Source organism: Acomys minous (assembly GCF_964271855.1).
Source record: "Acomys minous genome assembly, chromosome: 18".
NCBI lineage: Eukaryota > Metazoa > Chordata > Mammalia > Rodentia > Muridae > Acomys > Acomys minous.
Genome location: NC_140501.1, coordinates 70,232,061 through 70,248,325, shown reverse-complemented (window position 1 = coordinate 70,248,325; position 16,265 = coordinate 70,232,061). Strand labels below are relative to the sequence as shown.

General features: G+C 42.8%; 1 protein-coding gene across 1 annotated transcript in view; it reads left to right on the top strand.

Annotated features, from left to right (window-relative positions):
* TMEM260 (transmembrane protein 260) overlaps positions 1-13,360 on the top strand; it is a 63,298-nt gene extending 49,938 nt beyond the window's left edge. Inside the window, 5 exon segments of the mRNA XM_084768074.1 lie at positions 37-185; positions 5,473-5,649; positions 7,359-7,412; positions 8,532-8,622; positions 11,134-13,360. Of these exon segments, the coding sequence (XP_084624200.1) occupies positions 37-185; positions 5,473-5,649; positions 7,359-7,412; positions 8,532-8,622; positions 11,134-11,388 (726 nt within the window). The 3' untranslated portion in view covers positions 11,389-13,360.
* Positions 13,361-16,265: the final 2,905 nt, after the last annotated feature.

Genomic DNA, 16,265 nt, shown 5'->3' with positions numbered 1-16,265 from the left:
ACTGAGGTGTGGTTCCTTATGTGGTCTTTCCAACAGATGATGACTTACGAGTGGTACTTACCCAAGATGGCAAGGCATTTGCCAGGAGTGCACTTTCCTGGGGACCGGTGGAACCCTGTGGAAACAGTGTTACCCAGTGGAATGGTCACATTCAATCTTTATCACTTTCTTGAAATGAACAAACAGTAAGCATTCTTTTCATATAATAGCTTTTCTCAAATCTTAAGCTTTTCTAAAATTGTTTCTGAAGCAGCTGTGCCTCATCCACAAGACCAATTTTCTACCTATTTCCCTGTCACCAGTGAGATTATCTTTGTAATTAAATTGAATATCTGTGCATAAATGAGACCAGGCAGAAATAAACGGTATTGTTCTGGGTAAAAGAAAAATAAAGACAGATTGGCAAGAACAGCAAATAAGATCTTAGCACAATTCTGAGAAATTGGAGATGTGCCTGCCTACTTGAAATCATTGCAGGTGGATCGCAAGCAATTATGGGTTCCTCCCGATCAGTACTGTGGCCCCCTTTTAAGTGTAAAGCAGTTTTTTCCAAGAATAATCACTATATAAAAATAGCCTAAGCATTTTCATAAAGGATAAAACATCTTTATAAATAAGAAAAACACCTCCAGTTTATGCTAGCTGAGGATAAAATAAGAGAACTGTGAATTCTGTACTTGAGAACATAAAATGATTTGTAGGTAAGGTCAGGAATGAGTACGCCCTGGGTGCTGAGGCCTGAGCATGGATTGCTTCTGCCTCAGATGCTTAGCACAGGCCGGGGCTTGAAAAAGAAGCACTTATTTCATGTTCTGTTTGTTTGTTTGTTTTCTTTTTGTGGGTTTTTTCCTTGTGAAGAACATTTAAGAAAATTTTTATAAATTCCATTGTCATATTCTCCCTTGGTAGGGACACTGTTGAGCCAGTTTTCAGTGGCTCACAGATAGAAAGGGAGTGGGCACAAATGTGTGGTGAGAATAGCATTTAATTTTTATATTCAGAAGTAAGGTGTAATGAGCCATTAACATTCCTAAACTGGCATTTTTATAATTTTAAAGAAATCAGCTTCAAAACTTTCCAAATGTCTGTTCTTTTATAGCTTGTGTTAGGCCCTGTCAATCAAAAGATAAACAAGGCTCAGGTTCAAGTCCAAGTGGACTATAGTCTGGTTGGCTGTATACAGTGATGTGACGCTAACCAGCCAGGATATGGGAAGTTCTTCACTAGCCAGTGTGAAACATGCTGTGTGCGCCTAGTCAATAGATTATTCAACTACATGAGCTTAAGCATTCTGGGAACACAGACAAGGGAGCCATTACTTTTGCCTGTGGGTGTTTCATTCAGCATTCGTTAAGAAATGAAGGTGGGGCTGGAGAGGTGGCTCAAGAGTGCTTACCGCTCTTCCAGAGGACCTGAGTTCAGTTCCCCAGTCCCACTTTATAATGACCTTTTAAAACTCTGAGTCCAAGGGATCCAATGCCCTCTTCTAGCTCATAGGCACCCTCATCCACAGGAGCATACACAAAAAATATACACATAAAAGAAAGAAATGAGAGTCTAACATGTTTCATGGGAAATAAGACACTACATAAAAACTGCCAAGGGTACCACTGTTGTCATTTGATCAGCTGGCTTTGCTTTGGGTTGTTGTTAGCATGCCTCGCTTACTCACATACACACGTGCATGTGGCTGCAGGTGGTGTGTTTCGTGGAGAGTACAACCCAGCTTCTTGTACCTCCCACATCATAAACATTTTCTTTGTAATCAGTAAGCTGCTATCCTGTTTTGCAGTCTTAAGGAATCTGTAGAATGAATGATATTGAACAATTTCTTTGTTTTTAAAATTATTTGCTGAATCTAGATTTTTGGGTTTTTTTAGATTTTTGTGAGTATTCTGGCCCACAACATTTTGTTAACATTTTTGACTAACAAAGGTGTCAGGAGCAGCATTGCCTATTGGCGTCTGATTTTAATGCTTTTAACTTTTAGAGAGTAGTATGTGTTCATTGTAGAATAGGCTATCTTTTAAATACTGGGAAGATATTCCTCACAACACCAAACATTAAAAATGTGTATTTATCATAAAAATAAAAGCATGGTATAGAGTCCTGTAATGCTTGGTAGACTTTCTACTTTTTAACTATACTGAAACTATGAGTTATAATGAATGCCTTCTGTATATAGTCTTTGTGGAAGAGGTAGGATTTCAAGTCAGCGTGAAGAGCACTAGCGTATTAGAGCACTATTAATAATACTATGCTAATAGTAATTAAAATATTAACATCTCATTCAGAAGTGATCAACGACACTTACTAGGCCCATCATATGAAGTCTCCCTCGGCACATACTTTTAAAGAAGAAAGCTAATTTATTGAACAAGTAATTTTTTGGGTTATTTTGTTTGTTTGCTTGTTTTTGTTGTTTTGGTTTTTTTCAAGAAAAGGTTTCTCTGTGTAGCCTTGGCTGTTCTGGAGTCACTTTGTAGACCAGGCTGGCCTCAAATTGATAGAGACCCATCAGCCTCCGCTTCTTGGGATTAAAGATGTGCGTGTGCCACCACCACCCAGCTGTAACTGGTTTGTTTGTTTGTTTGTTTGTTTGTTTTTAATGCATTAAACTAGACTTTTGGGGAATACGTTTGTATGAACTCTGACATGTATACACTTCTGTGTGCATCCCACAGTCAGCACACAGCACAATCCAAACCCACAAATGTCCTGTGCTGCTCTTGTGTAGCCAAGCTGCCCGCCCAGCCTCCCTGTTCCTCTCTGCTCTGATTCTGCTATCTCCAGATGAAGTCAGGGTGAATTCAGCTACCATCATGCTGTGCTCAGCATAACGTTAGTGAAAACCATTCTTACTGTTGACTGACTTGTCCTGGGAGCCTGTAATCCCAGGAGGAGGCTGAGGCAGGAAAACTGCAGGTTCAGAACCAGTCTAGGCCACAGAGTGAATTTAAAGCCAGTATAGCTAACTTTGACCTTGTCCCAAAGTAAAAGGAGGCATGCACAGCTCAGTGTAAAGGGCTCTTGGTGGCTGGCGTTGAGCCCTGAGCCTACTTGGATACTACTGATGGGGGGAGGGGGAACAGGAGGTTTCCTCAGTTGAAGTGAGAGATGATTCAGGCAACAGGGTACCAGGCAGTCCACAGCCACCATGGCCACCCCAGGCCAGTGGCTTCTGGGTCCATTGTCTCACAAACTCACAGGATGAATTTCACAGATAATGGAGAGGTTGATTTTCAAAACAGCTCAAGAGAAAGGAAGTAGTAAGCAGAGGTCCTGTGCTATGGGGGACGGTCATTCTAAGACCCCTGAGCTCATAGTAAAAGCTACTCCTTTCTGGCTATAAACTAGCTTTTCCAGTAAGACTACTGGTATTTCAGATTAAAGGCCAGCTGCCTGCGAGCAGCAGTTCCAGGAACTTTTTCCTGACTAACCAGATCTTTTACAACTTCTCTGTCTCCCTGGAATTTCTCCCCCTTCTGTGATTATAGCAGCTGTAAAGGTAGACACCTGCTGGAGCAGTTCACAGTTAAATATCAATAGCAACCCTCACTTATGCAAATACCCATGCCCCCATGCCTATAAAAACCTTGTGAAATTTTTCAATAAACAAGGCTTGATCAGAATCCATACTTGCCCTCATTTCTTTGTGTCTCCTGTCTCCCACCACCACTCGTCCGCCCCCCTCCACAGGTACGTGTTGAAGACCACGTGAGCCAGGACACTATGTCGCAATGGAGGTCTCAGCAAGAGCTGCCACTTTCCTGCTCTTGGGAGTGATAAAATTCTATTAGACTGAGCTGGTCAGTCCAGCTGTCCCACCCATGAGGTGGGACATGCACTTCTCATCCTGGTGTGTAACTGGAGTTTAGAGCACACCTGAGGGGTCTGACTCCTCAGAGCTTCCTGTCAGCTGTGCTCATTAGGAAAAAGAATAAAACAAACCAAAACCCATCCCAGTGCCCTTAAGCATTCTTGGTATTTTTGTCCTCTGGCCAGGACAGAACTGCCAATAAATCCAACAACACTTCTGGCTTCTCATTTTTGAGTCTTCATCCGTCTGACATTATCTTTTCACATCATTATTCAGCATCTGATCCAAGTAGTGGCTTGCCCTATGGCCAAGTGTGTGAATCCCATGTGGAGCCAGAACTCCACAGTGAACTCATGGCTCAGAAATAAGCCAGGAATTCATCTGAAGCTTTATGGGATTGCATGATATGTCACCTTTCTTCTCACCCCAATATTTTCCAGTTCCCAAGGGCCTACTTTCTACATACTCTGAGCCAGAAAGCTTTCATCTTCCGCCATGTCCTTCCCATCCATAACTGTCTATATCAAGCATTAGACAGAGCTCATACTGCTACGGGAACTCAGGGTTTGGGGTTCCGGTCTAGCTACCACCACACTCATCACCACGCTTCTAACCCCACATCTGCCATGGCACCCCTCCCCATCTTCTAGCCTCAGGACCCCTTTCTCACTCCTTGGGGTTGAAAACTGGGAGCTCTCTTTGTCCATCCCTCTGTTTTTAGTGCAGAGAAGAGAGAAAGAACGGCGCTCTGGTGTTCACATCTGGGTCTTTTCTGGGTCCAGGTCTTAGCGGTCATCTCTTCAGGGCCCCTTAGAGCCCTTGATGGCTGCTGCTGAGTTCCTCCCAGAGCTTTGCTGAGTGCAGTTGAGAGTACTGCATCTTCCCAGACTGATCTGTTAACTGGAGATTGAGTTTCATGTTAGATGCCACATGTAGCTCTCAAAAGTGCTAGGACACCAGGCAGATGAAAAGACACATCCAGTTACTTATCTTTCCCAAATCATAGAGGCAGTCCTATCTAAGCTGCCATTCTCTTCTTCCAGACCATTCTCCTAATATGCTGCTCCATCTTTTCTTTCTACTTAACCACAAATTGAGAGAGAACTACTATTTAAGCCATTTCTGTTTCTAACTTTTGCAGGCACTATGGTTTCTAATAGTTATTCAAATCTGATTAATATCATTGCAGCCAGTATTTGTTATGTGTTAACCTCACGCTGGGCTGCGTGACATTCAAAGTTAATGCAGGGAGCCCATCCTGGGGATGCTTCTAGGCTTCTGGGGAGACTTACAAATGCAAATGTAAGCATAGAAATAACAAGAGGTAGCACAGCACAATGGACGGGTGAGGACCAGGAGGCTTATAATTCTACCTATACAATAAGAAGGGATATCAAAAACAGCACCAGAGCTCCTGGTGGCAAGGTCCCCAGGCTGAGCATGAAAGGCAGGAAGACATTTCTTATCTGTTTGTTCCTTCTTGTAGTGTTTTCTCTTGTTTTTTTTTTTTACAGTAAATAAACTTCATGCACTATACGTGGGGGAAGATGTAAATAAACAAATGGTGTATAAATAAGTAAGGCTTCAGAAGTCCAAAATGGCCTTCCATGAACTAAAGGAATGTAACATGTAGAATTTTCTGTTTTGGATAGAAAAGAAACATTTGTTTGCATAGGAATTCATGAAGGTGACCCAACTTGGAAAAAGGAATATTCACTTTGGCCATGGGGATCTTGTGACAAGTTAGTTCCTTCAAAGATTGTATTCAACCCAGAGGAGTGGATTAAACGCACGCAAACTCTCTATAACTGGACTGAGGAATATGGAAGGTATGAGCAGCTAGTGGGATTTTAAGTGGATGTCAGTTTTGTGTCTAAAAACAAAAAGGGCTATATTTTGAGATACCTTTTTTTGTTTTGTTTGGGGTTTTTGTTTTTGTTTTTTTTTTAAGACAAATTCTCACTATGCAGGCTAGCCCCAAACGCAGGCTCCTCCTGAGTCAGCCTCTCAAGTGCTGGGATTATAAGTCTGTACCACCACACTTGGCTCCTGAGATGCCTTAAATTTTTTTCATTAATATCATTTTCTGCCCACAAGTGATCATAAAACCTGAACAGAAAAGGGTGGTTTTTTCTAAGGTGTAATGCACAGCAGCCGGGATTTACTACCCTGAGCATGGAAGGGTCTCATGTGCGTGATTATGCTTTAGGAGGCATTCTGTTACCCAGGACAACTTCCACATGTGTGAACTTGCCATGTTCCTTCTGCAAGAATGTAGAAACGAGTTTAGCATGTAGCTCAAGTGGTACAGCACTAACACTTTCCTAGTGTGTGGCTGCAGTGGGGTGTTCAGTCTCCACCACAAAACTAAGAAGACAAGCACACAGTTTCTAAGGAAGGCTGGATCTGAGAACCTTTTCCATGGTTGTCGTCAGCCTTGTTGTGTTGCATAGGGCACTATTAATCTCTTCCTAAGCATTTCTACATATGTTTACCCTTACCTATGTGGAAAATAAGTCCGTCAAAACAAATTGCCCCATTATCTGATTTTTTAAATTATGTGTTATTGAGCTGGAGAAATGGCTAGTTGGTTAAGAGCCTGCGGAGCTCTTGCTGAGGAACCAACTTTGGTGGCTTCGTAACAACCTGTAACTCTAGCTCCAGGGCATGCAGCATCCTCTTCTGCCTTGTACAGCCACCTACGTCATATGTGCATACCCCTAAAACACATAGTTTAAAAAATATTTTAAGCTAGTGGATTATTTAATATTAGATAACCTATTGTTTACAAACAGGCACAAGAGGAAATGTCATAGTAACAGGTGCTTTGTAAGGTTTTTGAGACAATATGATCAACACCACATTGTTATGTAATGGCAGGAGCTGAACAACTCTTCTGCTTTGATTCATAAAAAAAAGTTGGGAATAACAATCTACTGGGTGTGGTGGTCTGTGCCTAACATCCCAGCACCCAGAGGGCTGAGTCAGAAGGATGTGGGTTCAAGACCATCCTAATCTACATAATCAAACCCTTTCTCAAAAAAAGTTTAAATTACATTTTCTTCAGATAGTTGATGAAGGTTACACATATAGATTGTTCCTTAGCTCCATTCTATCTAAACAGATACATGATAAGAAAGTTTAATTATAGACTTCTTAATTTTTATTATAATTTTTTAATTATAAAATTCTGGCTAGTCATTATTTGGCCAGAATTCTTCAAGCAGCCCACATCCCAGCAGGGGTTTCGCAAAGCTTCTCTGCATACCAGTTCTTGGCTGTGTCCTAGTGTGTGGCTGTGCTTCGCTTTGTCACTTCATGCTCTGAGGAAGAGCTGTCCATGCCTGCAGCCTCTTCCCCTTCGTCGACTTAACCCACAATTAAGAGCACACCTACTATGGGAACGTTTCGGGGTGATCACTGTCAGTGTCAGCAGAGCCAGCCTGTTTCAGTAGCTTCAGAAGACAATAACTCAGGCATTACATGTTTATAATGCAGTGTAGATGACAGAAAGATACTGTTTTTCTTGTCACTGCAGATTTGATCCATCTTCTTGGGAATCTGTGGCCAATGAGGAGATGTGGCAAGCAAGGTGACTGGTCTACATTTTATTATTTGTATTCTGTTTTTAATATGGCAAAGAAATAGCCTGAGGTACTTTTCATTCTGGTAATATGGATGAGTAGAAATAAAAATAGCATAAGAATAGCTATTTTGTTCAAGACATTGTATTATTATTTATGTACAATACATAATAATAATCTTCATAACACCCTGTGACACTCTTACCTCATTTTATAAAAGAACGAGGCAGACGGATTTCCAAGGGCGCTTAATGATGGTGATGGTGATGGTGATGGAGCACTCCTGACTCCCGACTCCTGTGATCAAGCATTGCAGCCCTGTCTCTGTTTGTGCTAGGTCAGCTTTTTATTATAGCCCTCCACTAATATGTACCAGCACCAGGCAGTGTGACAGGCCAGAAGCTACCCATGAATGTCACACAGGTCCTGCCCTCATGGAGCACAGTTGGCAGTTGTGCCACTTTTAAGACAGCTCACAGCTATCTGGAATTCCCGTTCCAAGGATCTGCTACCCTTGCACAGACAAGTAGGCAGAACACCAATGCATATAAAAATAAATAAATTTTTTTAAAAGGACCTGGTGGTACATGACAGGAGCTGCTAGATGGGCAGCTTCAGGGATGCTCTGACAAACACAGCACCTGTCCCTGTCTGACTGCTCTTCCATACAATGGCGCACATCTGTAGGGAGCCATACAGTGGCACACATCTGTAGGGAGCCATACAGTGGTGCACATCTGTAGGGAGCCATACAGTGGCACACATCTGTAGGGAGCCATACAGTGGTGCACATCTGTAGGGAGCCATACAGTGGCACACATCTGTAGGGAGCCATACAGTGGCACACATCTGTAGGGAGCCATACAGTGGCGCATATCTGTAGGGAGCCATACAGTGATGACATGAGCATTTCTCCCAGAACCTTTCGTATTAAGTGTGATTGCTGTTGCACCTTGGGGGGCTTTGGTGGGGACAGTAAGTGCTGCTCTGGCTTTGGGGGACTCCTGGGTTGCTGCTGGATCAGAGTACGATCCCATGACTATGAGAGAATGAAGAATGCAGAGGAAAGGACTCTCCATTCCATGGTGTGATATGATTCTAATGAGGGTTCTCCCTCCCACCTCCAGGATGAAAACACCATTCTTCATCTTCAGCCTGGCCGAGACTGCCACGGTGCCTCCATACGTGAAAGCACAACTCTACACACATGCATATAAAGTACGCTTCAGTTTTGTGGAAGGGCATCTCCTGGGAGGTGGAAATGACTGGAGTTGAGAGAGGGTGTGCAACAGACTTTTTATCCTCTGATGTCCAGGTTGTCTTGAACATTATAAGGCAGCACATCTGGGGACCATCTCCAATTTGTCAAAACAGTGTTGCAGGTAAAGGGCTCAGGAAGCAGAGTAGCATCCACACCCCACAGTGCCCGCACCACTGCCGTCTGTGGCAAAGGGTGCCCTGCACATGTTAAAGGGCTTGAGATCAAGCTTTTCCCAGATTAGCTAATTGGGTTCAGTATGATCGCAGGGGACTTACAAAAGGAGAGATTAAGGGATGGAGGAAGGGCTGTGAGTTGCAGTGCAGAAGGTTCTAAAAACTGGAAAGGGTGGGAACAGATTCTCCAGAGCTCCAGAGCGCAGCCCGCTGACATCCGAGACTCTTAACCTGGGTGCAGGACAGTGAGCCTTTGTTGTTTTTATCCAGAGTGTCTACTTCTTTATTACAGTGCCAAGAGGACACTAACACAATGGCTTTACTAAAGTAAGTTCTGTCATGTCACCTCCAATGCAAGATCTTGACACTGACTGCATGAAATGATAGGCCATGGCTGGTAGAGGGGTCCTGACGATAGTAAAAAGCTACAGAAAGAAGCTGTCTTCTGACTAGCCTTGGGAAGCCTATCACCCCTTCGAAAGACATCGCTAAGAAAGGCACAAAGAGAGGCTTGTGGTAGCACTGTCTGACAGGCTCTGCTTTCCTGTCATTACTACACTAGCACTCCTGAGAAAGTCAGCCAGTTTGCCATGTAGAAACATCCATCCTGGTAAGGGCCATGCACACAGCTCAGGCCCTACATATATGAACAGCCAAACCCCACTCTCTCTGGACCACTGTGGTTCTACTCAGCCAGCATGTTTGCTTGCTGCTGAGATAAAGCAGCATGGTATCCAGTCAGCATGACTCATTTTGCTCCTAAATTTTGAACTCACTTTTATTCAGTCTTCACTCACAGCTTTTATTGAGCACCCACTCAATACCACATATTATATTAGAAATGGCCTTGTCCCTGCTGTCACAGAGGCAGCAAAAAGGATGGTAAAGATGTTCAGTCACAGATTAGTCTTCCGTATGCTGACAGAGGAGTTATGGGACCTAGGGAGCTGAGCCCAAGTGCTGGGATGAGGTGCCATGAAGTACCATGCTGGAATAGCAGGACGAGCTGGCCAAACAGATGGTAGACCAAGAAAACCAGGGAGAGATGGTGGTCCATAAGGAGGTAACTACAAGGCAAAGGCAGAGTCCTCCAGGGTACCCCACTCAAGAACAGTGCAGGGGTCAGTTTTGGAAGGCAGCCTGTAGAGTTGTGTCTGGCAGCTAAGAGGTCAGGGCCTAGGCCCACTCCAACATATATGTCAACTGCAAGTCACCAGTGTGAGGGGGATAAAGGAAACTAGGAGCTCGAAGACAGATGGGGTTATTAACCCTCCAAAGGACAGTCACATGCGGTGGAGTTCTTGACATGGGAAGAAGATAATTTAATACATGCATTTCCACTACCTGCTGTTGGAAACTCAGCCCTAACTTAGGAAGCATTACTCTGGTCTGTCTCAGAGTCTTCCCTCACACTCCTTGTTACGCAGTGCTAACCTGACAATGAAGTTCCTGAGGAAAGAAGCTTCATGTCCCTTTGTGCAAACTCATCTCCATTTAGCTGTTTGTCATGCCCTCTGGCACATGCCCTCTGGAAAATTCAACACCAAAAATTCTAGACTGCTGCTAAGAATGAATGGATGAATGTATGTATGTATGTATGTATGTATGTATGTATGTATGTATGTTTTGGTTCTACTTGCACCCAACTAATACTGCCTCTGCAGTTGGGAAATCAAAGTTCTGAGTTTCTGTGGGTTTTGGCTACTATGATGGTAAACTGTAGGGTGCTGTGAGGATTTCAGCATTGCCCTTTTAGGGGAGCTCTTGATTCTGTTGTGCCCAGTACACCTGGTAACAATGGGATTGTTTGGATTGTGTTGCTGCTAATACTCCTGTTGTTTCATGTAGAGAGAAATCCACATAAATAATGTGGAACACAAGTTCAATTCTGCCAAGTTCTTTTTTCCACGCTATCTACTAAAGCTTTTCCCCCCCAGCAGTAGAGGTTTAGCTGCTCGGCCTGTTGAGTAAACAGCTTTCCTCCAGTTAGAACTAAATCCTTTCCCAAAACATCTTTCTGGAGGACAAGCACTTTGTCCCGACACAGTGTGTCTCGGGGTCCTGCAGCATCCAAAGCCCCAGAAGCAGTTTTACATGAAGCACACTTACTCCTGCTACTGCGGTAATTACGCAGCATTCCTGTATTTTCTGCATGGCCTGGCAATGATTAGATTTTTTTTACTGTAGGCTGCTTGGATTTTTTTTCCTTGTGTTATTAATTCCTCTGTTTTCTGGTTTTGACATGAAAAAATCTGTCAGGATAACAGTGGAATCCCACCATTTGCTGTCTTCCAGCTCTATAAGGAAATAGTGTCGTTACGAGAGGAACACCCAGTGAATTGGCATAAGAACTATGCCATTGCCTGTGAGCGGATGCTGCGCCTTCCAAGGAGAGGCGCAGACCCTGAAGTCCTGCTGTCTGAGACCATCAGACATTTTCATCTCTACACTCAGAAAGCACAGAAGGATCCACAGCGAGCAGACATCATGGCAGTTGTCAAGCACCTAAGAAAAGAGCTGCAAAGTCTAAGAAACACAGAAAAGGTCTGAGCCCGCAAAGGGTGGCAGCCCTGCTCACTGTACTGCTTCCAAAGTTCCTCAAGTCCAGAAGTTTTCCCTTCAAGTAAAGAAGCTGTATCAAAAAAGTAAAAGTCTCAGTTCTCTGCTGGATATAAGCATCACATACAGCAGACACATGTTACTGGCTGCAATGTATGCCTTATGCAAAATTGTGTTTATCTCATGTTGCCAAATTAGCATTTCCATGAGAAGCATTCAAAAGCATCTGCAGTCTTCAGCAAGCGACTGACTGTGGGTCTAGGTGAGAAGGAACTGTCTGCAGACCTAAAACGCTGACCCTGAGTCTGTGACGGTCCATGCTTATTGGGAGCCATTTAAAAAAGTAAAAAGGTGACACTCATTCCAGATCAAAGGCATCTTCTACTTCCTGCAAGTAAGAGTTTGTACAAACAGTTCTTGTTAGACCTCATTAGAATCCCCTTTTGTTGTTGTTGTTGTTAACTATAACTGTTGTATAGTCTTAAACTTTATAGTATATACTACCAAGTCTGTGATTTTTTTTTGGTTCTGCAGTGACTGAGAAGGAAGGCTAATTTCGTATTTGCTGATTTCAGTTGCAGAAATGGGCAAACTAAGTCATTTTATATGTCTTTAATTAATTTCATATTTATGTTTTCCTTCTATTTGGATTCACAGATCTAGATAGACCCAGTAATTAGTAAGTAGCTGCCCAGATGCACAAAGGGGCACAGGCAAGAGTGGGGGTGGGGAAGTTGTTCAATAAATTCATTTCTGTTACAGGCATCTTTTATACATATTACTAAAGAGAACATAGCAAGAAATGCCAAAAATAATAGTTCTTTATTTTATTATGACAGTTAATTAATAGCAACCTGTTTTAATGAATAAAGTCACTCAGAGTCCTTCAGCACTTCCTAAGTAGAGACCAGAATCTGTGGGGATCCCCCACCCCCGATTGTATAGCTCCTAGACTCCAGCACTATATAGGCCGCTGTATAGAAATGCTCACTAATGAAGAGGGAGGGCTAGACGCTTGTCTGCATTCAAAGATCACTGGTGAGTCATTCAGCAAGAAAAGGCCCCTTACCAGGAGTAGTCACAGTTCCGTGGCATTGTGCTAGCAAAAGGGTCTGATCAAAGGTCTCCCGTGGAGCTTGCATGGTTCCCTTTCATACTACGACCATAATTAAAACCACTAATTCTCTTTTAAAATGCTGCAGGATGCCATGTAGGCATCTGTCTGGAGTGTCCTTTGTGATGTCATAAGCTGTTAAGGACCAGTGCCGAGGGCTTTTGAGCGAAATGCCAGTCATGAAGGTGCTTCAAGACAAGGGTGCCTCTAAAAGCTTGACAGGGCCTTGACTGCACAATTCGAGCTGCATTTGCCCCTTGTCAGCTGCCAGTAAATAAATCTCAAAGGGGGGAAAGCTGAAGTTTCATTACCTGATCCATGGGGCTTTGTTGGGTTTGGCATCACACAGGGGAAGCTCCTGCTCCTCCGTTCTCTGGATTTGAAGATGTCCATTGGAGCCTGCAGTGCCTGGACAGGGTTCAGAGCGGAACCTTTTGAAGAGTGTCAATAGTTGTAACAGTTCAGCTGTTAGGAAGACAAATACATGGAGGAGCTCATTAATCCGCTCTTGGCTCTCGGTGCCTTTTGCCCTTTTATCACAGCCTTATTAGGCTCCTGCTCATCTTGAACCAGAAAAAACTGAATTGAAGTTGTTGAGTACTAATTGGCAAAGACTTTTAATCATGGGCCAAGAACTTTCACTGACTTGAAAGTAACTTCTCCACAGGGAAGAGCCAGAAACCTGCTTCACCTTAAAACAAAAACCTGTTGGAGCCCAGTGTGGTGTGGAAATTGAAGGAAGCAGCAGTAAATTGCCTAAAGTCTATCCATTTGAGAGAAATTATGTAGGATGATCGTTTTCACTTTCCTGGGAGAAAAGGACAATAAAATTCAAACATTTCTCTAGAATATCTTTATTGCTTCAGAAAAATTGCTTGAGTATGTGTGGTGACTGTGCTTGTTTCTGACCGTCCATCTGAATGTGTGACTATTTATCTGAGCATCTACATACACACACAGTGTTTATTAAAAGGAACACTTTCTAACGGTAGCCTCAGAAGAGAACACCTGCCTTTTAAACGTGTGTCAGCATGTAGGCATGTCTGCTTTTGAGTGTGCTTTACACATGCGTATTAGCACACGGCATGTAGATTATTTGATATTTGTGCAGCAGTGGCTTTAGACCACTCTTAGACAAAGCAGTAATATATAACGTAAGACAGATAAAATCACAACTATTTCGATTCCTTAAAACCATCGGTAAGTGAAAAATAGCAAATGGAGCTAAGAATTGAGGATGCTTAGCCTTGGTTAGCCTTCATTCCTGGATCAGCTACTTCGAAGAATCCTTTCCTTTCTCCTGTGTGAAGCTACACTTGCTTTTCCTTGGCTAGAGAATAACACCATAAACTCTCGGATAAAGGGCTCCCTTCAGTCCAGCCCCCAGCTGGGGAGGGCGTGAGGAGGTGGCTTCTCATGCTGGATTTGGCCGGCGTCCTCCTCAGTGACCCTGGAGTGCCATGGGTTGGCAGATCTACAGGAACCCCACAAAGCCAACTTCTGCCTGGAGTTTAGCCCAAGGAGCAAGTGGGATAGTGCCCTGCTGCCTGGGCCCTGGGGCCAGCCCACACCGAAGGGCTCAGAGCGAGGGCATTGTGACCTCCATATTCCCTAGCAAAACACCAAGCACGTCCCACTTCTCACCCTTCCCTGCTTCCTGTAGTGGGACGTGCACAGTTCCTGGTGTTCACCTCCTCTCATTTTTTAAGAGTACCTTTAAAAAAATATGTATTTTGGTCTGTTACTCAAATTAGAGGCAAAATAAAAGAAAATTCTTTATAGTGTATTTAAACTTTTCAAAGCTTACAACGGAGTTTGTAAATGTTACTTTTCTGATGATGAAGCTATGATGTTTAGCCATTAAGAGATTTAATTAAAGCCAGTTGGGGAGGAGAGTCAGGTTATTATACTCTGCTGATAACTCGGTGTCATCAGATTAGGATAAGAAGAGTAGATTTTTCTATTTGCATATTAAAAGTTAAACATTGTGACTCCTTAATCATACTTCCCATTAATATCCGTCAGCAGTTAAAATGAATGCTTTTAATATTCAGGAAAAACTTCAATTTCAAAGGTTAAAAAGAATGAATCCTATTACAGCAAATCATTCGATCTTATATCTGATACAATTTTACAAATGCACTATCATAGGGTAATAAGATTCTGACAACTCAAGTGCTGTCGCTAGGTAAAGAAAATAATTCCAGACCCCTAAGAGATCCATGCTATTTTCACTTGTCCTCAAATGTTGTTGTGGATGCAAAACCATTCTTCAGCTCATTCCCCAAACAAGTGATGTTTCCAAGGATGGTGGGGACATTAAAAGCCAAGATCTTGGCGCAGCCCTGCAGAGCAAACAAGGAGTAGAGGCTCAGCCCTGCTCGTGCTCAATGAAGACGTCATTGTCAGGACTCTCAGAAGGCCTGTTTGATTTGGAGCAGCATGGACGCTATCTTTCAAAGCCCAGGGAGTAGTGTGGCGTGCTTACCTGGGTAGAGAGAAGCAAACTAACCTGGATCTATCTTGAAACAGCTGTTGTTTTAACTCCACCAATGCAACATGTGTTAGAAAGCTTAGTTCATGCTGTTAGAAAACAAATGCTGGTTGGTGGGAAGGGCAGACAGACCATGAACCTGAAGCCAGCGATTGTTGGCCTCTGAAGGACAGTTTTCTGGCAGAATCAATGCGTTATGGGTGAAAATCAATTCACAGTCATAAAGGTATTTTGAAGATACTTAAATTTTCAGTTGCTGAGGTCACTGCATTTCAGGATAGTGGTCAGAAGACCAGGATGGAGCTCAGAGGCTGCACTCCTCTCCAGGGCTCCGCTTACAGCATTCAAACACGGATTCTCTTGTCCACGTGTCATTGCACGAGGATATGGTAAAAACCTTAAATTCAGGTGTAATAAAAAAATACAGAATAAGCGAAAACCAAGAACCCATCCTCTCTTAATTTCGTTGTTTAGAATTTGTTATGTCTGGTGTTAAGTCTTGTTAGAGGAAGAAAAGTACAATAAGTCAAAACAAAATATAGCCAAGATCCTCCACTGAGCTACATCCCAGTCCTGGAATCAAGTATTTATGTTGGTATATACTACATATTATAAACTAATAATATACATTATGAATTTTGTTCTTTTAATCAAAGTCGTCTGTTTAGAAGTGGTGCAGAAATAGTTTAAAGTGGAAATTTCAAATTTCCTTAACTAAATGAAATAGTTATTCCATTACAAGGCTGAACCACTGGAAGTAGATTTTTTTAATTGTTTATTATTTATATACTATTCTGTCTGAATGTGTGCCTGCATACCAGAACTGGGTACCAGGTCTGTGAGCCACCAAGTGGTTGGTGGGAACTGAACTCAGGACCTTTGGAAGAATAGATAGTGCTTTTAACCTCTGAGCCATCTCTCCAGCCCATGGAAATAGCTTTAATACCTGTAGTTATTGCTCATCTATGAAAATGTATGCTAAAAACTTACAGAGGTCACTGTTTTGGAAATCAGATCACAATTCTCAGCCCTGGGGCATCACCCACTACCTAGAACCTCAAGTACCCCGAAAGACAGGAATGCCCATGATACTGAAACACCAACTCCTGAACCTCAAGTCTGCAAGAATGGAAATATTGAAGATTTTGAGGACCCAAATCCTCTTACAATGTCTTTGAAAATACAAAGGAAGCATCACAGGGTTGTTGTACTAGTAATAGCACTTTTAAAAGTTAATTACACAAAACCCTTTGCTGTTGC